The sequence below is a fragment of the Andrena cerasifolii genome, chromosome 2 (genome assembly GCF_050908995.1).
Source record: "Andrena cerasifolii isolate SP2316 chromosome 2, iyAndCera1_principal, whole genome shotgun sequence".
NCBI lineage: Eukaryota > Metazoa > Arthropoda > Insecta > Hymenoptera > Andrenidae > Andrena > Andrena cerasifolii.
Window position 1 is genome coordinate 22604856 of NC_135119.1, and position 25089 is coordinate 22629944.

The window sequence follows — 25089 nt, forward strand, 5'->3', positions numbered from 1 at the left end:
AATTGGCACTTTCAATCGGTAAGTATACGAAATGTCTAATGTTGTTCGTTATTTCGAATAAAAATCAGGTCAATTAAACATTTCTTTTAACAAATCTATTTAATTGTTTACATAATACAATATACATAATTATTCACACGCCCTATCTGTTAACTAACGATAAGCGATGATATACGCTTCTTTTTTATTATTCAAAATTAAATTAAGAGCCACCGTCAACTTACCGTTAAGGAGTCGCTTGTTCGATAGTACCAGTCGCACGTACTAAATTCTTTTACTTCTTATTTGTTTTAGATACATTGTAAAAAATGTACATCAGGATGATACATCAAAGAAATATAGGTGGTCTATGTAGCAAAGATGAATATATTCAACAGTTGTGTATCTTGTTTAGTTGATGCACACAATATTATTTTAGACAATTGTCGATTATCTTTATTGCATATCTTTATCGTTGCTCTTACGGAGCAATCTGATTGTCATAAAGTATCCAGTGTTCATAAAATCATTTTTAATGAGGCTGAAAGCACGAGTAAGAAGGTATACTCTCTTTTGAGAAGGTACAGTGTTCTACTACTGACTTTCATGAACAATGAACCATTCGGGAAGTGGAAAACGTCAGGCGAAGGTTTTGGAAGAAAACTATTGGGACTGCAGTGTCTGCACGTATAGGAATACCGCAGAAGCATTTAAGTGCCTCATGTGTGACGTCCGTAAAGGAACTTCTACGCGGAAACCCCGCATTAATCCCCAACTTGTGGCGCAACAGGTTGCAATGTTATAACATTCTGCTACAATCTTTGTCTACCTTTCACGAATCTATTGTTACTGTTTAAGCGCAAGTTAGATGATTAATTTTTATTGAAGCACTCGTTCGATTGTAGGTGGCACAGCAACAGTATGTACCACTTCTGAAGCTAGGGAAAAAGGAAGGTGGTTGTGGAGGTAGTACAGCTAGTAGCGGTAAAGAGAAAGACCGCAAATTGGACAAACCAAGACGCAAAAATAGGCACCCGCCTCGTCTTAAAAATATAGATCGTAGTACAGCTCAAACCAATGAAGTGACAGTAAATAATGTTACTGTTGTTATTACGGAGTATAAGCCCAAAGTGAAAAAAAGTTCAGATCAGTCTGGTTTATCTAGCAGTGCTTCATCCGAGAATGGAAGCCAGCATGATTCTAATCAAGACTCTAGAAGTTTGGATATAGGAACTGATGCTTAGCTCAATGCGCTATATCAGATATGTGTATGAATTAATCTAATTAATATATTATACAATGTATGTCAATCTCTATGGACTATGGTACATTTTGTGGGCAAAAAGAACGACTTTGTCTGTGTTGCAGGTTACATAATATTCAATGAGGTCAGACGTTTTATGCTATCAGTGGAATCATTGAATTTTCATGACTCCAATATGAAATAAGACGTATGTCGTATATTGTTGTTTCATACTGACATCAAAATTGTCCGTTTCATAACAATGATCTACTTAATACCCAGATGCGTCAAGTGAAGTTGTACTTAACGTTATTTATTTCATAGTCGGACAGTATTCTAAATTACGTTTCTAATATTTCATTGATTATTTTAGATAATTTTATTTGTGCAACTTCGGACATTACTTATTCTACTTATACGATATTGACTGTACCAAATGCATCCTATGCATTAATATTGCGAATGGAATTTGATATATCCATTGCTGACATAATAATGTCCATGTGACTTTCATTGAATCTATAACACCACTGCCAGAAAGCATGTTGTAAGATTATTGTTAATTAGAATGTTTTAAAGAACTCATTTATGTATAATATGAGTTATTTAACTTGTTTATTTAATATTTACTGTGACAGCGAATGAAGAAACTGGCATTGGTACGTATATACCTTTATCCCATTCCAAATTATCTGTACATCTGATTTGTTCCAAGCTTTATACTTTCATAGCAGTATAATTTCACTAATGCGGTAATTTCTAGATCGTACGTACGAAAGATTATGCAATTAAAATGCGTAACGTAACGAAATGAAATAAGTGATACACAGTTTTATATATTTTACGTAGTATTTGACTCTGTGTCCGACAACAAGATCCGTTTATTTTGACTGCTCATAATTTTTATTAAAACACGTCAAAAATAACTTTCATGTACTTTATTCCCCTATACTTTAATGACACTACAATAGATAGATTCTACAGAGTATCCAATCGCAAGTAATATTCGACCAATTTACATATTATTTTGTATATGTTATACAAAGAATATATTTGGAACGCGCAGTGAAAAGCTTTTCTTAATCGTGGTATCGGAATAGAACGTAAAGGCTACTATACTGGCACATATTAGTAACCAATTACTTATAACTGTGATTTATAGTTCTTTTTATATTTATTTTTACATACTTTATGTTACCAGATAGTAAATAGTATTGTCGAATTAAATCACAGAAAATTTTATTGCGACTATAAGGACCACGAACGTTCAGGATTATTTTCTAAGTGTGCGAAATTAGAAAACACTATAGAACCAATTCCTTTTGAATTTATGTAAAATATTTGTATGCCAGTTAAATTGAAATATAAAAATGTAATTTGTCATTGAAATTAATATTCTACATTACGAATATGAAAGTAAACAATACTTTTACAACTATTTATACATAAGTACCGCATTATTCAGGTAACAAAAGCATTGATGGATTACGATGATTACATAATCGTGCAATATTAACCGAGATTTTGTAATAGAAAGGAAGTTCTTGTAGCTGCCATTTCATAAATAGTTTTTCACCACTATCGTCAAAATTATAAATTTTTATAAAACAAATGTTACACTTGTACCGAGTAGGAACACTTTCCACGTTCTTGTCTTCTTTAAACCTGTAAAAAGTCTTTCTAAACTGTACTATAATATTGCTTCAAAATAATTTATTTTTAATATCATTTTACAATTCACAATTTGAAATTTTTTAAATAATTTGATGATTTTTTTTGTATCTTTATGATATTGGATCAATGCAAATAAAAAATTTGTACTGACTGCCTTCACGGTGTAGGAATGCGTTAAAATAGAATTGAATTTTGTGTGTATTGTAAATGATTAGAACAGAGTGTCTATGTTGTACAGATTGTAAAACTTTCGGAGAATACTGTTGGGATTAATATTATAATTATTCCAGGGAAAGAATAAATTACATGTTTTAAGAATAAACACTCAAAAATTTTATTCGACGTTCCGAACATATTCCTGTCTAATATTTTATTCGTGTCAAATAATATACAGGTGAGAAGTAACAAAACAGGAGTACCATAAATTCGCAGTCTTGACAGAATTCATCACTGATCATTCCCATATCATTCAATATCTTGGTCCTTTTCGTTTATTCTTCTTCTTCTTCGATGATGTACTAGGCTCAGCTGTGTTAAGAACCATTGACTCCATATCCTCGGATACATCCATCATCTTTTCCCTACTTTGGTGCAAGCCCGTATCTTGATCTTCCTTTGATATATTACATTTCCTATCTTGGAATCTCTCGCGTACTGTTTAAAAATAAATAAAAGGTTACAGAAAAAGCATAGTACAGTAACATTATATGCAGATGTACATGAATAAATTACAACGTACCATCTGATATGTCCAAAAAATTGAATACTTTGAAATTGTGCGACTTATTGTCACCGCCACCAGCGAACACAAAAGGATTATCTGGATTTGACGCGAGACATAGTATAGACCCCAGATTACTTTTCTTTTCCCAAACAAGTGTTGGTTCCGTACCAATAATATCCCATACTTTTATGATACCATCATTTGCAGAGCTAACGAGAAAGCCGGGACACGATGAACTAAGAGATAAACCTAATGTCGAAATGTAATAAATTCGTATGTAATTTTTATATGTAAAGTATTATTTATATTTAAATGCCATGCATATGTACCTGTAACTTCCTTCGTGTGAGCTTGTGAATTCCATATTGGTTCATCTTTCCTAATATCCACGTATTGAATGTATCCATTATCTGTGCTTATCTGCAGCCAAAAGCAAAAGTTCCGCGATTTTCATGAATAGAACTTACAATGCTGTGAACATTATTACAACTACCAAACTAAAAGTTTGAAATGCACTTACTAAACAGTAATATGGGTCAAAACGATTCCATAATACTTTCTCTACTTCCCCCAATGCTGTCCAAGATTTTGCAATTGTTTCGTATCTGCAGTCAAATAATCTCACCTCCCTGGGTAAACATTAGAATTATAAACATTGGAAGTGTAATTAAGAAACATTTATATGGATCAAAGCTTAATAGACATACTTATCCGCAGAACCTGTCAGTAGCTGATGAGTTTCCTGTGGATGCCACGTTAATGACTGAACATTTTCATTAAAGGCAGTGAACTTATTCACAGGCGTACCATTCTCTAAATCCCATAACAACACTGTTTGGTCAGCCGATCCACTGGCAATTACATGTCTGAAAGCGAATGTTCATAGTATCGAACTTTAATACTGAACCCAAGAAACTTTATTACCAATTTTAAAATATACCAACACATAATTTTCATTCCATGCCAAATCTAATACAGCATCCTTATGTCCAACACGTTTCAGATTTTTCTTTTTATTTGGTTTAGAACCAAGCGTATAAGCTGGTTCTAAACAATCTATTACATCTAAATCCCACACTTCTATTATCGGAGTCATATTACCAATTGCACATAAATTGCCTATAATACAAAGTGTTTATTTTAAGTCTTTATATTATCTTGTGTTCTATTAAACTCTGAAATTGCTTTGCGCTTACTTGGTTTTGAATCTGCAGGGTCATAGTTAAGCCACTCTACGCAGAGTGGAAACGATGGTAGCAGTATGTCATGGTGACAATAAAATGAACCTTCCGCTTCATTGTAAACTGGAAGTTAATTGAAATTATGAAGACACTAAATATCTACGATAGATCATGTTTCTTCGCGCAACAGATTTTAACTTATACGTAAATTAGACATATACAAACCAAATACTTCCAAAATGCTGGAGTCTCCTTCAACGTGTCCTACCAAGACAAGATTGTCATCATCTTTTATAGTGTCGTCCTCTTTCTCCGAATCATCGTCATCCCGTGTCACGAGAGGATCTTTCCCATCTTTCCCGAAAGTTGCGATATTACCAATATTGCAATGTATGCTGCCCGCTACACGATCAAGCACACGTTAAGATAAATGCTTGAAGAAAAAGGTACACGATCATCGATAGAAAACATAAAATTTGATGTCCTACATTCATCGTCATATTTGTCAAAGTTGTATTCATCGGTGTTGGATACATCGAACTTAGGCTTTGTTTCGCTCTTGGTCTCCTCGTCTGAATCACTTCCAGCACCTCTAAGAGAGCAAAATTGGTTCTACGATCATTAAATTATTCGTTTATCACAGAGTCACAAATTACTCTATCACTCACTGTAGTTTCGATTGTGTCTGTTTTATAATTTTCTGCAACTCTGCCGGTGTTAACTGAACCTGAAATATTGAAAATAGAAACTTAAGGTACGAAATTGAATTGAAATACTGAAAATTTCTTTCGATTATCGACCTTTTCAGGAATCCTAGCCGAGACACCTCTTTTTACCCAACCTGTACACGGTATTATATTCATTTTCGCTTTATATAATATTCACACTACGCTCGTACAAAAGTATATTCGATTCTTGATGCAAAGGTATCGTATTAAGCGTGATGTGTAAATGCACGTGGCAGATGCATGACAACTTACACTGCATTGCACGTGGTAGAAAACAATCTCGATTCGATGTATCGATTCAATGTCTACCATAATTTATAACGTGTTCATTGTAAGAAACAAAATAATTATTTAAAATCTGGTAATTGTTCAACTGGTATCATAAATAAACATAGCGCTTATATATATTAAACGTATTGAGTAAATTGCAAATAAACTAAAAATCGTAAAATGTGAATGCGCTATAAATAGGAATGAAGTTTATTATTCATTGCAGCCGAGATTTTTTTGAATCCCCGAAATTTCTCGGGATCTATCGATATTCCATCTGAAGTTAGGTAATAACAGTGTACATATTCAGCCGAATCATTGATACGACAGTAAACGGCTGTTTAATTGTTAATGTAAATTGGTGTTTTTAAAACAAGTTGCTTCTTAAATCACCTAATATCGGTGAGTAATTGACGTACATTTGCATTACTGTGGTTTATATTAGTTTGCGACGATATAAGACTATATTTACACTATGCCATTATTTCATAACCTTACAATCTGAATATAAGATTACGGCAGATCGAACAGGATTTTAAAGTACAGAGTTCGTGTGTAAATTTCAGGTTTGCAAAATGAATAGTTCGTCAGATCCTAGACGCCCAGAACGAGAGGTTCGGTATAAACCCCTTACAGCCAACAGTCAAGCGCAAGCAAGTGACAACTCAACGCCGGACTACATGAACATATTAGGAATGATCTTTAGTATGTGTGGTTTGATGATGAGATTGAAATGGTGTGCGTGGGTCGCCCTGTATTGTTCTTGTATTAGCTTCGCGAACTCAAAGGTGAGCGACGACACTAAACAGATTCTTAGTAGTTTCATGCTGTCTATATCGGCGGTTGTAATGTCGTACTTACAAAATCCACAACCTATGACTCCGCCATGGACATCGGCGATGCAATAAAGATCACTTAAAATGTCTGTGATGTTTTAAACGTTCGTGGTTCCTGTTGTGACCAAAACAATCATATTACCTCGTTTAACAGTGAATAATACAAGTTGGTTGAAGGAAACGAGAAAGCGATAAACTGGGAATCGAATTCATCTTTTTATTTCTTAAAAAGTATTGTATCTTATTACATTAAATGAACTTTATTACTATATATCACTTTTCTCTAACAATATTCTACAAATATTACTTATAATAAATCCAATAAGTATAGATATATACTTATATAACTTATACATCGCTAAGTATATATTATATTTATTAGAATTAAATAGGTCATATATATTCTTCCTACTTTTTACATAAATACAATGAATTTAACAGCTCGACTATTAAGAGACTGCTAACATAAATTATGGTTCATTCATTATTCATTCTTTAGAATGCGATCCTCTTTCAACGAATAAGTATCTTACATTTCATATATAATCTATATATATATTTTCAGTCCCATTTCGCATTTATTAAAAAATCAGTAAAAAAGTCGTGGTAATCGTTTTTTAAAGTACGAAAAGAACGATTGGTGTGTTTTTTAAATTAAAACATATTTGGCAAAATTATATGTAGATGATTAGAAAAGTTAGCTTGAAATAAGGCTACTTTTTATTGTATTTTTGTTGCTTCCGTTAAAAATCTGTACAAAAGATGTGTCATTCGAAACTCTCGTATTACACAATATCCATGCATAGTAGGCCAGTGTAACTTTCGTGCAATGTTCGTACGTTTCCACCGCGTTACAACAACTAGCAGTAAATGTCCGGAAATCTAGTAAAAAGATTGATTCTACTCCCAAGTAGCAAGGCATCTTGATCTGCGTAAACTACCATTCGTGTAGCACATTTCGTTTATCGTAAGTATCTCTAACTTACATGTAAGCGTCTCCGTGTATATCTTATGTTTACCTTTCGTCAGGCAGAAAATTTTCTAAATCAGAAAATACTTTGTCTCGTCGAAGAAATGTCTGTACAAAGACGAAGGAGGAGTAGAGCTCTCTGATAAAAAGGTGGACACCGTTCGAATTCGACTATCTATCTTGTTCGACGATTTTCACGCGATTCTTTTATCGTTCGCTTAGTCTCGAGCTGTAGATTCAGCGAGCGTACATAGACTGCAGCGTAAGATCGTATAAAAAGAGGCTACGGCGCGTGGCCCCTTAATTTTAGAATCCCTCGGAAGTTCGTTCGCACGAGGGCTGACGAAAACGCATCTGAACAATCACACGAAAACGTGATATTGGCACAGATATCTACAAGTTATTTTTACATTTATTCTGCCTCATCTTTATGGTCCCCGGTCGGTCTAGATCCCCCGCAATTAAACGCTACTTTCACCTCGACCAACCAGCGTGATCGGGTACACGTACTTCTTCCGTTTCGCGTTAAAGAAAGGCGAGCTGTGTTGTCCGTGCGTGGGCGTGGGCGAGAGCCCACGCAGCAAGGGTAACGAAGCGTCGCCGCTCATACCCGTCGGGTCGAATCTCTTTTTCCATTCCGCTCCTAAATCCGTGGCTGGTGCCATCAAGCCTTTGCACTCCGGGGAACTTCTAACGCTGAGGAACACGTCGTTGCTGCTGTCGCGTTGCCCAGAAGAACCCTGTCATATCGATTACGAAAGATTCATCTTTATATCATGCTCGGTCACGAATTAATCTGTATTTCTATTTCTACTAGCATTTCGTACCTTCGCCTCGAAGAAGTCCAAGCTGGAGCCGTTTGTCTCATTCTCCTCTTCCGCGTAGCCCGGGTGTGCTCGGTTCGACGCGTGAGACGTCCTAGAGGAATGAGAAGAGTTGTGCGACGAGTTCTCTGACAAATCGTCCCTGCAGCACGCGGCCGTGCATACTCTCTGCTCTCTGCGACATTTAGGACATTTTACCGCATTGCGTAGCAAGCGTTTTACGTTGCCAATCGCCAAGATCAGGTACGTACCTTCTAACGATCACGGAATCCCGTCTTCTCGGTACTGGCGGCGGAAGACCAGCGGCTAGACTTTTGGCGCTTTCGTAGCTCGCCTCGCTGTTGCCGCTGCTAGTGTTACTGCCGTTGTTCCCCTCCCTCAGGAAGTAGTTCTTCGCCGAGAGCATAGCGAAGTGAAGGTTGTTCTTCAAGTCGTCCGCCGCCGTTGACAAGTTTCCCGAGATCTTCGGGGTGCGCCTCATCGGCCTCGGTGGTGGCACCGGTGATGGTGGGCTGCTCGACGCCTCCGACAAGGTCTCTGGGGTGGCCAGTGGCGCCGTTCGAGAGGCATCGTCCCAGTCCACCCGACGGTTTAGCCTTCGCACGAGAGCAACATTTAAGACAGTTCCTGAACCCGATCGAGGAAACTTCTGGTCGAAGAGCAACACTTTACGATTCCGCCAAAGCGAATGGAAATAAAGCAACGCGGCGTAAAGTGTTCCTCTCAAATTCCAATGCTCCTGGAGATGAGTTTCTACGAGTTCCTCGTACTCGATGACACCTGATAGAGTGCAATGATCGTTCATGTGCGCGACAATTGAAGCGGTGATAACTGCGAATGGTGAAGTAAGCGATCAGTGGTGAACGAGAGCTTGTGAATGAACTTCATCGAACTCAATAGAACGATACTCCGATTCTCTGCGAATGACCGAACGAATTCTATTCCATTTCAAGGATGCTAAAGTCTCAAAACATAGCGCACTGTCTTTTCTTAACTTCGTACCCTAAATCGAACGCAGATACATTCCCTCGGTCTTTGCCAAATTGTTACCCCCTAAACGCAATTAAAACTGGGGAGAGATCGTAAGTAACTCGTGGAACTTTCTCCGTTTCCCTAACTGGTCCGTGAAGCTAATCCTAGGAATCCTCCGGCGCCAGTCCTCCGTTAGGGACCGCACACGGTTCGTGGTTCCTGACGAAAAATTGCTATTCTTACGATTTGCTCTCGTCGGCCCTGGGCGTGTTGAGCAATTCGCTGGCCAGGCTGACGTACTCCCACGGTATCCCCCTGGAGTCAACGCTGAGCTCGCGGCCAACCTGAGGGAATTCCGAGGGGCTCTGTAAGGACGTGAAGGACGTCTCCAGGCAGAGTCTGTGCGGCGGCGTCCCGGCCAGGTTGCTGGGGTGCGACTTAACGGGGCTGGACGAGGACAGCAGCGCTCTCATTTCCTGCTCGATCTCCAGCTCCTGGATCTCCACGACCTCGCGAGCCTCGGATGCCTCCGTGGACGATGCGTGACCGGAAGCCAGCCTCTGCGGCTTCGCCGGTCCCAGGGTCGTTACAACCTGACATATCCATACGCGTTTTTTTTCCATATAATCGTTTCGCGCAACCCTCGAGCATTAGTTTCCTGCTCGGCCACGTACCGTTACCATTTAATGGATCGAACTATTCGTTATAAGTCTTGGGATTAACGGATGGTCGAACGTGGGGATATAAATTAATTCCATTGATTTAATCGCTTTAATCGGATACCAGTATATCCGATTAAGCGGTTAGGTCGCAACTGATCGCCCGCTTGCTATCCGTGTATGCGGATAATGTGGTTACGGTTAACCCAACACTACCGCGGTGGCGTACGTAAAAAAATAGCAGTGCAACCAGTTGATGTAACTTATCTCGTGGAGCGCGATTAGGAATACAAATGTGGAGGAGTTAATGGCTGAATGCCTAAGTACTAACTAAGTTTGGAAGGACGCGACTATTGCTTCGAAGGTCTCAAGGAAGAATAGCTTTGTTTATTGAACTATTCTCCGTTCGATAGACTGTGCATTGGCTTTTGCACGTGGGTCGCGGAATTCCTGCTCTTTATGCTGTCGCAACAGAATTGCAACGAGGGCCAAAAATCAGCCCGGCGATGTGTGCCACAAATACAGCTTTCTCGTAATTGTATTCCATGCGTTACACTAACGGGTGGTTATAAATATTTAATTCATATTATGCAGACCGGATATTCTCAGATTAGTAGATTCATTAATTAGTTGAATATTAACACGAGACTCGCGAATAACAGAGCCAAATATGACGAAGGAAGAATTAAAATAACGCGCACCTATTATAGTGCCTTAAAACTGGATCGCGCGAGTTACGTAGAATAAGGAACCTCGTGCTCCATAATTTTACGCTACGAAGTAAGCGGGCTCATCTGTTTGGATCTGTTATCGTTCCCAGACAGTGTTACTTTGTACATTTCTGCAAATGGAAGTGAAGTATTACAAGTGATAGCAGAGCACAACTCACTCGAGTGCTCAGCACTCCGTTACGATACTTGGCATGCGATTAACGAAGGACAAATCGCGACGGAACCGCTCTATGATGTATCTAAGAAACCAAGTGCGTAGAATGGCGATCGTGGTGGACTAAATGATGCGTGGTGCACATGCATGAACGACGGTGACAAGTACCATTCAAGTGATCGACGGATCAATTCTCCGCTCCCCTCCGCGAGTCGCTCAACGATCTCGCGCAACTAATCTCTACGTCGGCTTGCAATACGTACTTCTCTCTTGATTCTTTGGGACAAGCGTATTTCGAACGAACATGGCGGTGAACAGTCGTGGATGGTGTCTAGATACCGTGATCCGGGGTGATCGCATGCGACGGAATGCAATCGGGGGTGGAACGTTGCAAATGCAGCTGCGACAGTGGCGTTAGTCGATCAATGCGATCTGCCCGCTGGTGTGTTTTAAGTTACCACAAGATTTCTTCAGCGACCTAACACCGGTGATGTTCCTTCAATTCATACCTTCCCCCGCCACTTCACTTCGTCATTCCATCGAGCTTCAAACCGAACGTACTTATCGTCAAATAATTCTACCATATACACCAATTTCCACAAACGTACCCACGATGGGAATACAAAGATACCAGGTGCAGCGATGAAACAACGATAGGAATGGATTGATGGAATATAGCGAGATCATAAAATGCAATCAAGATCGCGAATCAAATATTGGAAGTGAAGAATCTAAAAGGCAGTGGCGGATTTAACGGGCGGCCGATGAGCAGTTGTAGAGTCCTTGTAGAAAACTGTGAGTGGCAAGATTGGAAAAAAGAATTTATCGGAAAATATTCTACGTCCCAATGGTAATGCTGTAGTCTATAGAATTTGATTTTTGGCACTTGAGTGTTTTCTACAGGGACTCTTCAATTGCCGCCAGGGTCCCCACCCAGAAGACTCAATCAGGGCCTCATCTTAAAAAAAGAATTATGATTTTATTCAAATACTATATTTTTTTCTGTACTACATTTAGCCGGTTTTTAGCAAACTATCTCTTCAATTTCCAACGTTTGTCACCTGGGCCTTTTCCTTAAATCCGCCACTGCCAAAGGCCAATGGAAGTCGTTCCACGTCGCTTGAAGTATGTTCACGTTCAATGATGGAAAGATAAAGAAATCAGTTTCCCTGGAAAGTCTGTAGATACAGTACGCGGACACATGGAGCGATGATTAACTTTATCCGTCTCGATCATAACGATCTCGACGCGATCGTCGTCATCGCGAAAATATGTATCTCGCTACATTTCCTCCATCTACTACGCTACTGGCGTGCGCAGCCTATGGAAGATACGCCGGATGAAGCCTGAAGACGTCTATGTACCTTGTTTCGTGGCGAGAAGAGTGTGTGGTGGCATGGAAGTCGGCGTCGCGGCCTTGCAAGGTCGCCGATGTACCTTGATGATGGACCACGACGTGGCGTTGATCATCGTGCCTCCATTGAACCGCCGAGTCCGCTGCAACCGTTGCATGCGTTGCTGCATCGGCCTCCGCAGCACCCCGATCTCTGCGCGCTGACACCTAATCCACACCACACACCCTCAGCCACATATCCTCTGGTAGGATCGCTGGTTAGCCACGAATCGAGGGAGCAACGTGTCGTCGGTCTTACTTTTCGCAACAAGTGGGGGGTATACTTCGCGGAAAATCGTCAACACCTAGTCTAATAGATAGCTAACAGGTGAACAGATTAATTCTCTACGGTACTGGGCGAGGATGAAAGGACCGGGAGCGATCGAAACGAGCAATAGCGCCGAGTTCAATGTTGCGGGCCAACTGCGAACGGTTCGCACAGGCAATTGACGGCGCGCGAAGCGAACAGTTGTTCAATTCTCAATGCCTCCCGTTTGGCGGAAGATAATTGATCATTGAAGTTCAATTGCCACGGCACTCGACGCCTTGATTCACTCTTCCAGGCTCCGTGTGTGGGGAAAAAAATGCGACTACGGCATTCGAACAACGGGGCGTGGCGCCACTAAAGTTCAACTGACTACTTCGGGGCGCGGAAAGCGTTCACTCGTGAATATCCACCAGCATGCGCAACGGTTACGGTTACTCTAGTCGCTTCAAACGAGCGCGGTAGCGTTTCGATCGACTTGTACGAGATCTTCTTACGCTTGAAACTAAAGCTTGTTTCCTCGATAGGCAGCTGCATCTTTTGAAATCCGAGAAATTCGACGTTTCATTGTCATGCAAAGCGGAAATAGACTAGCGGCCGTTTGCTTTGGCCGTGGTCGCCGTTGAAACAGTTCCCGTCATCTAGAAAAGTGTTTCAAAATTAAGAGAGAGAGGGATCTGGTAACTGGAGACATTGAAGCCAGTAGCAGACACACTAGCAAAATATTATTAAACGACGAAACAAAAAGTGTAATTCCTACCTCCCATCACGGTATCTGTTATCAATGCTAATATCCAGTCTCTACCGTTTCGAGCACAGAACTAGGAAGCGAATACTTAACAAATAAATAACAACACGTTTGTGTGTAAAAAGTATATTGACCAAGGCAACGTACATCGCAAATTATACAGAATTGAATTGTTACAATGTGCAATCAAAACGACCATTGGAAATTCCGTTCTTCGAATATTATATAAAAGTACACAAACGTCTGTATCAATTACTCGTATTCATTGCTTGGACTACAGCTTCTCTTCTGTGCGAAAAGCTCCTTAGTCGTTTTGGGTGCAATCGATCACAGTGAAACAGAAAACTCGAGAGAGAGATCGCGAAAGTGATTGGAAGAAATAAAGGAACAGAATTACGTGATTAGCTACGTATATAAACTCTGCCAAGTGTTACGGTAGTTCATGCAGTGTCGACGAGCATGCGTGTCAATTGCTTGATCGATTTCAGCAGCAAAGTAAAAACAGGCGTGTTTCTCCTTTAACGGCAACTCTCAATCATCGCTTACATCGTACATAAACATCATTGCGTTATTCTACCGAACGAATGTCACAGCACAACACAGCACGCACGATCTCCGTTACAGAATAATCCTGAAGAGTGAACTGAAAGGAAAACGGTGGCAACGCTAATGGCGGTAAAAAAAGTACTACGCTAATCGACAAACTACAACTACAATCAAGTCGGTGGTTCCCTCCGTCACGAAGAAGTGTCTTAGAGATCGTTCATTGGTAAATCGGCGCCGGTTTAAAAAGCGCCTCGATCATCGCGATCCAGATCCTTTGGGTGGTATACCTCGATATCGATGACGGCCACCTCGCCAGCCAGTTGCTGGCCACTGATCGTAGCTATTTGAATTCGTGCACTACTGGGATCGCGATCGTTAGCGTGTCCGTTACTCTCTACAGTGGCAACTACGTCCTCTTCCTTCGTAACATCCGGCTCGGCGATCGCCTCTTCCAAGAGTTTGTAATTACCCAGCTTTACCGCGGGTATCCGGCTTACCTTGGTCAAAGCTTTCAGCATATGGTCCGGCATGTGGTCCTGTATCATCACCGGGCTTATCAGCACTTCGTCGAAATCACACGGGCCAGCCCACAACGCCTGGTACACTGGCTCGCGTTTGTTCAATATTCGCCTGGAATCGAATCGGAAAACACAGCTGTACACAAAGTGTCCCAGGACTACATGCACGCAGACATATCTGGACAATGAAACTTCTAAAAGGGAGCACAAGAGTCTTGATAAACATAGATTGGCAAGCTAATCGTGCCTGAGTTATCCTTTAATAGAACACATTTCTTGTTTAAGAATTCGTGACGCGAACCGAGCTGCCAGTCCCGCGATAGGTAGCATTTGCGCGCTCACGAATACCCATCCCGTCCGCGTTTGAACCAGCGCGATGGGTCACTTTCAGTCGGCACAGCTGCCGGGAAGAGATTCGAGGGGAATCGTCGCGAGCAAAAATACGGTTCCGTGTAAAAAAGAAACGATATCCCCGGGAACATAGAAACGGCAACCTGGAGAGAGAAATAGTGCTTCTATCTATCGCGCGTCTTCCTGTAAACCCGGCAACGGTTATTCGCGTCACTCGTACGTGAATTCGAAAGCAACAGAAATATTATGTAGATGCGGTGTGGTATCAGGTGGCCCACCCTGTTCGGTACGACACACGATCCTTCTAGACTCAATCATGCACGTCTAAGGAGACATTTATAGAGTAACGTCTCTGAAAGAAGATAGTAAAAGGGTGCGATAGACACTGTGGGAGAGGAGAAGTCTAGAATACAGATCCAAGGGTTCGCATGCGGGCACATCCCCAAGATGCAATTACCCAGAGCAACCTTGAAAAATACAAAGTTTCTAATGAACGTACCTCCAGCAGCTCTCGTACTTCTGCCTGGGAACGGAAAAAGAGATCGTGGATTAAAGTCTGTCTGGCATACGAACGGCTATCTCGAGGTTCGATGTCGGGCGGAACGGCGCGGGTTAAAGTCGAAAAGGGGACGTAAACGTTGCAACTTACTCTCCCTTGTTCGGATGATGTCGGACCACGTGGATGATTCGGCCGGGCGGGTACAGGGGCCTGTGCAGGGTGAGCGTGATGCTGGTATCGCTTGGAAGAACGGTCTGGGAGCGGGCTAGGTCCTTGTCCCTCTGATACTCGCTGATGCATCCGCCTGCCTCTAAATTCGCCGCCGAGGTGGGGGTGGAACCGCAACCGCAACACATCACCGAGCAGGCTATCGTTTTCCACTGTAACGAATGTTGCGTGATTGATGCGCGCATTTCCACTCGACTCTAGATTGTTCTCCGCCAGGACCACTCTGTTTATCCCTCGCCCCATCAGCTGCTAATGTATTTCGCGAACGCTGCTACGAACGGCGTCGAAACGGTTCAGGGATGTTAAACTTTGAGAAGTGGGTCGATACAAATTTTGCACATATCTGGAGATTTATTGGAACGGTAGCGACGCGTGAAAGTGTTTGATTGATCAGCGAGGAACGCGGTTCGAGACGATTCGGTAGCTTTAATGTATGGTTACTCGGGGAAGCTCGACTGATACGTACCTTGGGATCGACGCTTCTTTTTATGGCATTGATAAGATCGGCCCGTAAGCTCTCCATTTGTCGGAGACCTATCCTGGGCACAACATCCTTCCCGACCACCACGGACGTAATAAATTCCTGCGTGTACTGCTGAGCGGGCATGCTCAACAGACCACCCGGTGGGGCGAACGCGAAGCACACCAGGTCTGGGTAGTCTTGTTTCAGCAATATCGCTAAGATAGCTGCTGTTCCTGCTCCTAAGGAATGACCAACGAGCACCAGACCGAATTCAGTGGTTCCCCTCGAAGGATCCTGAGGCAGAAATTTGGACGGTGTCCAATCGAGTGGTCGAACAGACATTCCTACCATCTGTGCATCGAACCTAACACATTTATTTATTAAATTGCGCGCGAGATCTTACTGTTATCAAAGCCCTGGGAGTACCGAGTCGAAGTATAACCGCAGAAAACTCGATAAACTTGTATATTCAGCCTTTCCGTTCCGTGACTCGAAATAGGTAACGAGTTCAGCGATAAGTATAATTATTCCGTTTAACCAGCCGCCGATATGCGCCGTGCGCCAATCATTTACATTTAAAGCGACGTGGGGAACAATACCTTGGCGAAGGCACGGGACATGATTTCCTCGTCGAGTAGCTTTTTCTGAATATATTCGGCGGCTTGGACCATCCCCTTGTGCCCCAGCCAGTCGTCTCTCGGGGGCGACAATGGTAACACTTCAGCCTCCCCGTTCAAGTCTGTTAGCACGTCCTCCATGCTGAGGGTACCTCGTATACTAACGACAACCTTAAGAAGAGACAGCAGCAAAATTGGTAGTTAACCGTTCCGGGTGTAAGTCCGCCGGAGTTCGGGGTAAAGCGATCGTTACGGGCGCATTATTAGGCGGCTTAATTTTCTCAAGCGACCAGCTTTGATGATCGAACTAGAACACACTCTGGGTTCGTTATAGATTGCGAGACTAACGTGCTTACTACCACGCGAGATTTATCCCCCGACCGATGGGGTGAAATCTACGTTACACATTGACGCGACGAGGTCTATAACGTCGAGGATGCTGTAAAGTTTAGAATCGCGCTAAAAAAACGTGGTGGTATACCGATGTTCCATCTCTCAAAGTTCATTAGTAGACAATTTAATGCAAGTAATTCGATATTCCCCGATTAAACTCATGACACGCTCGATATAAGAAGGAAGCTTCGTAGCGAAGATTCTAATGTCCCCCGGTGTTCCACCAAGGCAAACGCTATCAGTGCACGGGAATCGATAAAGGAACGCGGCAAACCTTTTTCCTCGTGTAATCGAGCGCGACGTAGAACGGCGTCTCGCTGACGTCGACGTGAAAAGTCGCATAAGTGACTTCCACCTCGGCGACATTGATCAGCTTCTTCAGCGCCGTGTAATTGCACTGACAACAATTGTCCTCCACCACGGTCGCCTCGTCTTCGTGTCCGCCGCATGGGAAACACCCGCACCGTAATCTGCGACAAGATTCCGACCATGTTACTCCCGAGACCCGACTTGTAGCGCTAATCCGCTTCGACAGATGATTTCGAGCGTGTAACTGTATTATTCAGCGTCTAACTTCGACCGCTACCTGCTTGTTACCGTAGTGCGCGAAGAGTTTCCCAAATGGACGGCTAACTTTAAATCCACAATCAGGCACAGAATTTAATCGTCGAATCTAGCAATATTCCCGGTATAATAATAGACTGCTGAACAATTCGTGTTTTGTCGAGAAGGTGGCAATGAAATGCCAGGGGAGTTCAATCGATGGGTGACGCTTAATGTCGCGACGGCACGTGCGCCACGTTCCCACGACATTACCTTGCACACAACTGGCAAAGGCCGGTGGATTGATGAACGAGGAGCATGGGCCAGCCATAAGCGGCGAGGGCGAAGTGCATGTAATGAATGGCCGACTGGAAGTGGCCCAGATCACCGTCCTCGGTCAAGGACAAGAATTTCGTGCGAGGCGTAACCGGCACCCCCGACAGGAACTCGTACGTGTCGTTTTTCCGCTGCTTCACGATCAGCTCCCTTTCGACCTTCTGGAACTTCCTCAGCAGCACCAGGCCGGCGACCACGTCCGACGGCACCACGTCCAGGTCGCGAAAGAAATCGCTGAACAGCCTGGCGATATCCGCGAACGAATTCTGAGAACCGAAGCGATATTATTCTACAAGTGACGCCAAGCTGGTCCCGCGTCTGTTCTTGAAAAGCTCCCGTGATTCTCGGTCAAACTTACTCGGCTTCTATCGGAATTACCCATGCAGCAAAACAGCAGCCTGCACCTGTTGTGCCAGCTATCCTGGTACGCGCGTATGACTTTTCTAAAATCGAGGAAATTTTAATAATGTCAGTGGTTTCCATTTGGGAATACCCTAGAAGGAAGGCTGATTGTATTAATGCTGTCATTTGGGTCAAAATAAACAAGCAGCTTTCCGTAATGGCTCCCCCATTTTACTGCGAGCCCAGGAATGTTTTGGAATATACGTAGGATTTTAATTATCAAAACTAGATACTAATAATAGGGATTGCAAATCGGTAAATCGGTAAATCGGTTTGAAGTTTTTTTTTACTGATAACGTAGTAGATGTCGACGGAATTATGCGCTATATATATGCGCTACATTGCTATACATCCAATTTTTACCGGTAAATCGCCAAATTTTTACCGGTAATTTGATAAATTACGCATTTCTCGATATTTACCGGTAAATTACGTATTTCTCGATATTTACCGGTAAATTACGTATTTCTCGATATTTACCGGTAAATTACGTATTTCTCGATATTTACCGGTAAATTACGTATTTCTCGATATTTACCGGTAAATTACGTATTTCTCGATATTTACCGGTAAATTACGTATTTCTCGATATTTACCGGTAAATTACGTATTTCTCGATATTTGCCGGTAGATCGCGAGAAATAGTAGCACATATATGTAGCGCATAATTCCGTCGATATCTGCTACGTTATCAGTGAAAAAAAGCTTCAAACCGATTTACCGATTTACCGCTTTGCAATCCCTAACTAATAATAAAATAAAATTACAGGCGTAAGTATAGTTCTCGAGAACGACGAAACAAAGAATCTGCGCGTTACACTCGTTTCTCCGCGCGCTACGTTCGTTTCGTTCTGTGTCCTTAAGCATTCAAACAGCATAACTGTAGCTCTCACGCGACTCAGCAACAGCCCTCTGCCGCCACGTTGGCACATCGACCGATTCCTACATTCATTTACATTATTGATTAAAGGAAAAGTGATGGGCAATGAGATTAATGTCACTTCGAGTGGTAAAGGTGCCGTAATAGTTTCGATTTAAAAGAACTTAGCAATAAAGGCAGCGGGCGACATGAAAGGTGAACAGCGAGTGGCGGGAGAGATCTCAGTAGAAGTGGCGGGTAATAAGTCAGACGAGGGGGATCAAACCGACGTACAAACGAACACAGAGCCGTTACCTTTGCCGCCAGTTTCTGTTCCTACTGCCGCTCCGGTTGTAATGTAATTTACCGCATCTTGATTCCGCCTCCCTCATGCTGCGCTGGTATTTCTTCATTTTCACCCAGGACCTGCCCGCCGCGTCGTAGGTGCACCACACGGTCACCATCACCGACGCCAGCACGCACCAATTCGATATCAGTAAACCTGTGGTGGAAGTTCTCGCTAAAATCGAACCGTTCTGATCGCGAAAGAGGCATCGGTTCCTCGTTCACCGACTGCCGCGTTACGGATCGAACAAAGAGAAATGATTGGCGAAGAAAATCGTACAAAGCACCGTGAAATATCATCATCCTTCTCGACGTTTCAAGCACTAGGAGTTCAAGAGTACTAATGTGTAGCATTCTATTCGCCTTGAATTTATGTAACGTCCGATTTCCTTGGTACAGGATTCTTTGTCCGCGTAAAACATAGCTGGTACAGGATGTTCTTATTCCCACGAGACGTAAATAGAGCAGAGACTTTCAGAACGATACAGAAGTTCGTATTGTTTTATACATCGTCTTCGTTCGATGTTAGAAAGCCGAAGGAAAGTGCTTCACGTGTCCGTGAAAAGTCAGACTTACCTAACATTATATCTTTGAGTTGGTTGACGGGACAGCTTTGATAGTAATAGATTATCCACGTTACACCTGCGCACAGCCATCCAGTTTCCACCAGTAGCAGGACTGAAATAAAGTTTCGCGAAGTTCATGTAAAAGCTCGTGGGGCAATTTAAAGTCTTGGAATGTTTATGTACACAAGGCGAGCCATGGAACAGACTGCTTATTCTGTCTGTGCGAAAATAAAGAAACGATCGGGGGAGAAGTGTGATGATTTCGTAACCCCTGAGTTTCTGATCTCTTATTCCATTCGTAGCGCGAATGTGTACCTACAAGTTTATTCTCGTTCCAATGGAATTTGAATGAGTGAAGAAATGTGCTCGCTATTATAGATCGCCGATCCCAATTGGCGGATCCAAAAAATTCGGGGACAGACGTCGCTAATCAGAGGTCCTTCGAGAAGCCGGAATCGTTTGATAAATATTAATAGGGACGTCGAGCAAGCTCCTCAATGTATTATATTTCTCCGAGATGTCATTTTTCGTTATTATGTATTTCGCTACAATTTTCTTTCATAATTCGAGTTTCTTGATTTACTAGCACTTCTGTATACAAACAAAGTGCAAAGTGTTCCACTTCACTCTCGATTGAAGTGCATCAAGTGACTCTGAAAAGCGTTTAGAAATAAAAGATGATTGAAAGGCAGGGGCGGAATATATTTGGGTCAAGCGTCTCGTAAAGTCTGCGTGCGTTTCTTTTTCAAGGATGATTGGCATTTCTTGGCTGAAATGAAAGTACGTCAACGTGAATGCCGCAGCTTCGCACCGGATAAGGATTGAAGGTATCGACAGTGCTTTCTTCGAGCATCCAGCAGGAGATAGCTTCGCCGCAAAAGCATAACTCGCCGTGTTCCGGCGTGCCAGCTTTCGTTCATTTCTGCATTCCGGTGAGTGCATTTGACATGATTATGGATCTATAGGTGCCGTTGCATAAGTCGAGATAATTTCAAATCTATCCAAGTAAAGGTATTTTATGTGCGATAAAGAAAAGTTCCCCGGTGTTTCTCTGCTTGCAAGTATTCCTCTTGTGAGAAATATCAATGCAGATTTGCATTAACTAATAATATATAGAAAATTGCCTAAACTCTATGAAATGTAAGTTGAAATTAGAATTCAGAATACGACTAACAAATTCTGCTGATAAAGTTAAGATAAAGCAGTGTAGCTTTATTTCGAGGTATTTTCTGGATGATTCAGTTTGCTTTTATTTCGCCTACATTCGGCATACTAATAAAATGGTTAGAACCTCAAGGCTGTTACAGAACTGTCAACGTTAATGTTAAAAATATGATCGTAACGGTAACTCATTCAGATTGCCGTTAGCGGAAATAAAAAGTCTAAAAGTAGTAGCAGTACCTATTATTTTAATGGTAAAGTTTATTTGAACAACTTGAACTGTTGCGGTTCCGATTAGATTCACGCCGATTGGACTTTAGTCGCGGAATCACGTCGCGAAACAGAAAGAGTTAGCTCGCGGACTAGCAAAGCGCGAGGAAACTGTGAAAGCAAACACTGCTGTCCACGATTTAATTGCAGAGCTGCGAAAATACATATCGCGACGATTGATCCTACCGTCATCAATAATTTCTTAGTGTTTACTCTCACAGAACATATATATCCTGTTTCGAGATTCGTTAGAAACGAATTTGGACCATTTAATATACTCCACCGAACGTATTATATATATGTATATCTTGAAACATGGTTTTGGCAAGATCAGAGATAAACAAGTTATTTAAAGCGGGAACTTCCATTAGCCTATCCCTCGCGTTTCCTAGAGCCTTTGTTACAACTTTCACACTCGCCCCCGAGATACATTCTCACTCCTCGTGGTGCAATCTCGCCTGGCCAGAACTCCCAAGTCCTCTGTTGTGTCGAAATCAGACCAGCCGAATCGAACAGAGAGTCGAAAGAGTGTAGCTGCAACGGCGGCGGGCCTGCCACTCTGTACGCATCCGACCAATCAGCTGTACGTGAACGGAATTTCCATCGAGTTCTTCCTCGGTGCGCTATAACTCCCGGAGAACAGCGGATCACCGTTGGATCCGTTCCAGAATCGTTAATACCTCAGCGATGTATGTGCCTTTCCGGAGAACAGACGGCTAGAAGTAATTCTTTGTACGCCTAACTGGCATGTAATGTACATGCCGGCAGTGCGCGAGTAATTTTACGGACACAATGTCAGATACCACGAAGCGATCTCGGAGGAGAGAATGCAAATTCTCGAGTAGATTTGCACAGGGTGCATGGAAAATGAGATCCTCAAAAAATCCTGAAAAGATCCTCATTGTCGTACCGATACTGGCATCTTCTACAGCTCTCTAAGAGCACTTTCAAAGGAAACCGTAGGATTTTGCAATAGGCCATTAGATCAGCCTCTGGAACTTCACCAATCGAGTTTCCGAGCTAGTCGACCGTTTGAAAACTAAACTTATTGAATTCCCTTACTTTCAACTATCTAGCTGCCCTAAAAGAAGTTGCTGAAGTCTGGGATTGAACGTCTAAACTGAAAGCTACACGAGTACCAGATATAAAATTTGCGCTTTCAGTTCAAGCTGACGCTATGAGCATTTCCCAGCGCTCGCAAAAGCTCTGTGACAAAGATCACGCTCCAGTTTTTCGCGCCATCCCTTGATTCTCTCCATACATACAAGGCGCTGCATTGTATGTATGGAGAGAATCAAGGGATATGGAGATTTCTATTCAAGTGGTTCTAGACGCGCAAGTGGTGCATTAGCATAATGGGCAATTAAAGGGACACTTGGAGAGATCAGAGGCCGCTAGAGAGAGGAGCAAGAACCCAGAACGATATGACTTCCTATTTCTTAATGGCCAGAAAGACAGAAAATTTCACGCCCGTCTCCGCGCAGCGAAAGGGGAGAGGCAAAAAGGCGAGAAACTTCAGAAGCGAGGAATCCTCTCCTACTTAAAAGACTCCTTGAAGCTGGGCAGCAGGGTGAATGAAAAAAGTGGAACAATTTTTTCTCACAGTCTACGATTCCTTTCACTCTGAAGAACCTGGCAGTGTCTGATCTTATATTATATTTGAACGACACCGATAACCTTTGTCCGCAAAAATTCCTTGAAATTACACAAGAACGAAGCGAATCGATTCTGAAATTCTACCCTTGCATTATGCACTCGTACAGAGGATAAGCGCGACCCTCGAGGACCAAACTCTTTTCCCTCGCGAACGATCGTTTATTACCAGCAAGGAGCCATGGGTACAGACCGAGCTCTTATTAATATTCGCCCCTCGCCCTCGGGAGATTGGAGGGGCCGACAAGGGAAAAGTGGCCTCCCGTCGCCACCAACGAAGCCTTTCGTTAACGAACTCTACACCCTGCGCCTCTGGATCGATTACGATTTCTCCTACGACCACCCCGATCTTCAATTAACCACATATTCATTAACGCGATATAGGTAATTAGATTGGTTAGAAGCTTTGGTAAATACTTTGGGGCGTATCTGTTTTTGATTACATTCGTGGTATTACCTACATACCTGAACGTGTCTGGCCGTTAATGTTATTACAGGCCGAATGGACTCACAGGGATCTATATTAGACGACGTTGCAAGTCTCTCCTACATTACACGAACATGAGCGTTCGCGAGCGAATTTAGGAGACTCTTCCAACTGCAATTCCTCTTTTGTACTGGCTTACCCCTCAGCTTCGGTATCATAAATATATCAGGTAACAACGTCAGAAAGGAAAGTAGCTCTGGGATTGAGGGCGCTGAATTTTTCGGCCATAGGGGTTGTTAATAAAAGCCTGATCGATTCTAGCGACGATACTTCTATGACCTATCTCCATATTTACGTAATCTTCATCTTCTAAGAATAACTATTAATTCGTTCTCTCGTCACCACAGACACTTATAAAAATTCCAAGAGATACAAAGGGGAGAATGTGAGTAGTTCGAATGCCGAGCATTCGATCTTACAGCATCCTTCTGTTTTAAATAAGACTTGCGAAGTTATCGAAGCGCCATAACGCGTTAAAGTGAAAGTCGATGGGACGTGTCACTCACGAAGTCGTACGTAGAGGAAGTACTGCATGGGCGCCCTGACCGCGGTGTCCAGGATGCTCCCCCTGGTCGCCAGGAAGCAGATGGAGAACTCCGCCGCTATGGAGACCACGAAAATGGCCAAGTATCCCACCATGTATTCCCATAGCAGCAGGACGCACGTGACGCTGCGATCCCATTCGAGAATCCCCAGCAGAACGGCCAGTACTGTCACCCTGTAACACAGACGATAAGAACTTCTATGAAAGCAATTACCTTCGGCCCCCCTTGCCGCTTCTGGAATAAAAATATCACGGCTGGCCCGTCAGTTACCCGAGCGTGAACAGAATACATTTCAAGCAGGATATTCTCTCTCTCTTAGCTTTCACTCAATTGCCCGTTGCCTTCTTTTCGTTCGTCCTTTCCCCTCCGTGTAAAATATGAGAAAAATTATGGCCGACGATGCGTCATAGAAACGGGCCCCGTATATCAGGCAATATAAGTCTATCCACCGGTCGACTTTGAGATTTCAGTGGTTCTAGAGCCCGCGGTGACATTTACCAATCCCCTTTACGCTCATTTCGTCCGTCTCGTATTTCATTGTCGCCGTCTAGCGCGATATTTAGGTGCGTGCCCGTTTCGCGCGGCCGGCGCGTTTCGCTGAAGCGCGTAATAAAAATCGTGGATCGCACGCCTCTCGCGAAATTCTGTTGGAAAATTAAGGTCACTGGAGACGGTGATCTTTGATTGCTTGCGAACCAGGGCTGTAGGAAATGAATCGCTGGTTTAGCGTATTCCGACATCTTTAATATCCACCGGAGGACACTGATGTCCATCGACTAGCTGGAAGATTCAGTAATCTCGGCTTAAATTTTCGTCGGCTACGATATTACGAGATTTTCTTGGAACCAGAGGCTCGGGCACAGATCGCAGGAGTCCTTTCTCGCGGGCGGAGCAACTTCGCCGGGCTTCTCTCGCGTAAACTTACCCTTTTTCAGAGGAGTAACCTTTCGATCGCG

General features: G+C 42.7%; 4 protein-coding genes and 1 long non-coding RNA gene across 18 annotated transcripts in view; 3 read left to right on the plus strand and 2 right to left on the minus strand.

The window, feature by feature from the left end:
• The window catches only part of LOC143378983 (uncharacterized), a 79602-nt gene that overhangs the window by 20362 nt on the left and 34151 nt on the right, over positions 1-25089 (plus strand). The window lies entirely within an intron of this gene.
• LOC143378965 (periodic tryptophan protein 1 homolog) lies at positions 73-5741 on the minus strand. 2 transcript variants are annotated; one of them, XR_013088395.1, is made up of 12 exons: positions 5602-5741; positions 5470-5528; positions 5290-5393; positions 5027-5203; positions 4817-4924; positions 4565-4739; positions 4328-4486; positions 4141-4249; positions 3950-4040; positions 3636-3869; positions 3316-3550; positions 73-2887 (listed from the first exon to the last, which is right to left on the minus strand). XR_013088395.1 is itself a non-coding variant. In XM_076831173.1 (11 exons), exons 1-11 carry the CDS (start codon positions 5662-5664, stop codon positions 3366-3368), a joined length of 1464 nt encoding a protein of 487 aa, XP_076687288.1. In that variant the 5' UTR covers positions 5665-5741; the 3' UTR covers positions 3229-3365. The 2 variants fall into 2 exon arrangements, 1 of the variants encoding a protein (XP_076687288.1); XM_076831173.1 differs by lacking the exon at positions 73-2887 and having other exon boundaries at positions 3229-3550.
• On the plus strand, positions 593-3228 carry Rybp (ring and YY1 binding protein). Of its 4 annotated transcripts, none has more exons than XR_013088397.1 (3): positions 593-769; positions 885-1521; positions 1596-3228. XR_013088397.1 is itself a non-coding variant. In XM_076831192.1 (3 exons), the coding sequence occupies exons 1-2, from the start codon at positions 593-595 to the stop codon at positions 1221-1223; spliced, it is 516 nt and encodes a 171-aa protein (XP_076687307.1). In that variant the 3' UTR covers positions 1224-1247; positions 1348-3228. The 4 variants fall into 4 exon arrangements, 2 of the variants coding, with proteins under 2 accessions (XP_076687307.1, XP_076687306.1); XR_013088396.1 differs by having other exon boundaries at positions 885-1280; positions 1348-3228; XM_076831192.1 differs by having other exon boundaries at positions 885-1247; positions 1348-3228.
• Positions 6375-6906, plus strand: LOC143378977 (PAT complex subunit Asterix). The gene has a single exon (XM_076831196.1). It carries the CDS (start codon positions 6375-6377, stop codon positions 6705-6707), a length of 333 nt encoding a protein of 110 aa, XP_076687311.1. The 3' UTR covers positions 6708-6906.
• Inae (inactivation no afterpotential E) overlaps positions 6769-25089 on the minus strand; it is a 50307-nt gene continuing 31986 nt past the window's right edge. For 8 of the 10 annotated variants that reach the window (XM_076831148.1, XM_076831156.1, XM_076831151.1 and 5 more), the window contains 15 exons: positions 24095-24306; positions 20028-20129; positions 19422-19608; positions 18204-18288; positions 17783-18111; positions 17241-17436; positions 16556-16744; positions 15960-16250; positions 15416-15645; positions 15266-15289; positions 14395-14527; positions 9645-9994; positions 8681-9025; positions 8433-8604; positions 6769-8345 (listed from right to left, as the gene is read on the minus strand). In XM_076831148.1, coding sequence (XP_076687263.1) covers positions 8067-8345; positions 8433-8604; positions 8681-9025; positions 9645-9994; positions 14395-14527; positions 15266-15289; positions 15416-15645; positions 15960-16250; positions 16556-16744; positions 17241-17436; positions 17783-18111; positions 18204-18288; positions 19422-19608; positions 20028-20129; positions 24095-24306 — 3124 coding nt within the window. In that variant the 3' untranslated portion in view covers positions 6769-8066. Of the gene's footprint in view, positions 8346-8432; positions 8605-8680; positions 9026-9644; positions 9995-12309; positions 12507-14394; positions 14528-15265; positions 15290-15415; positions 15646-15959; positions 16251-16555; positions 16745-17240; positions 17437-17782; positions 18112-18203; positions 18289-19421; positions 19609-20027; positions 20130-24094; positions 24307-25089 lie in introns of all 10 variants that reach the window. The other 2 variants (XM_076831155.1, XM_076831153.1) reach the window with 2 other exon arrangements.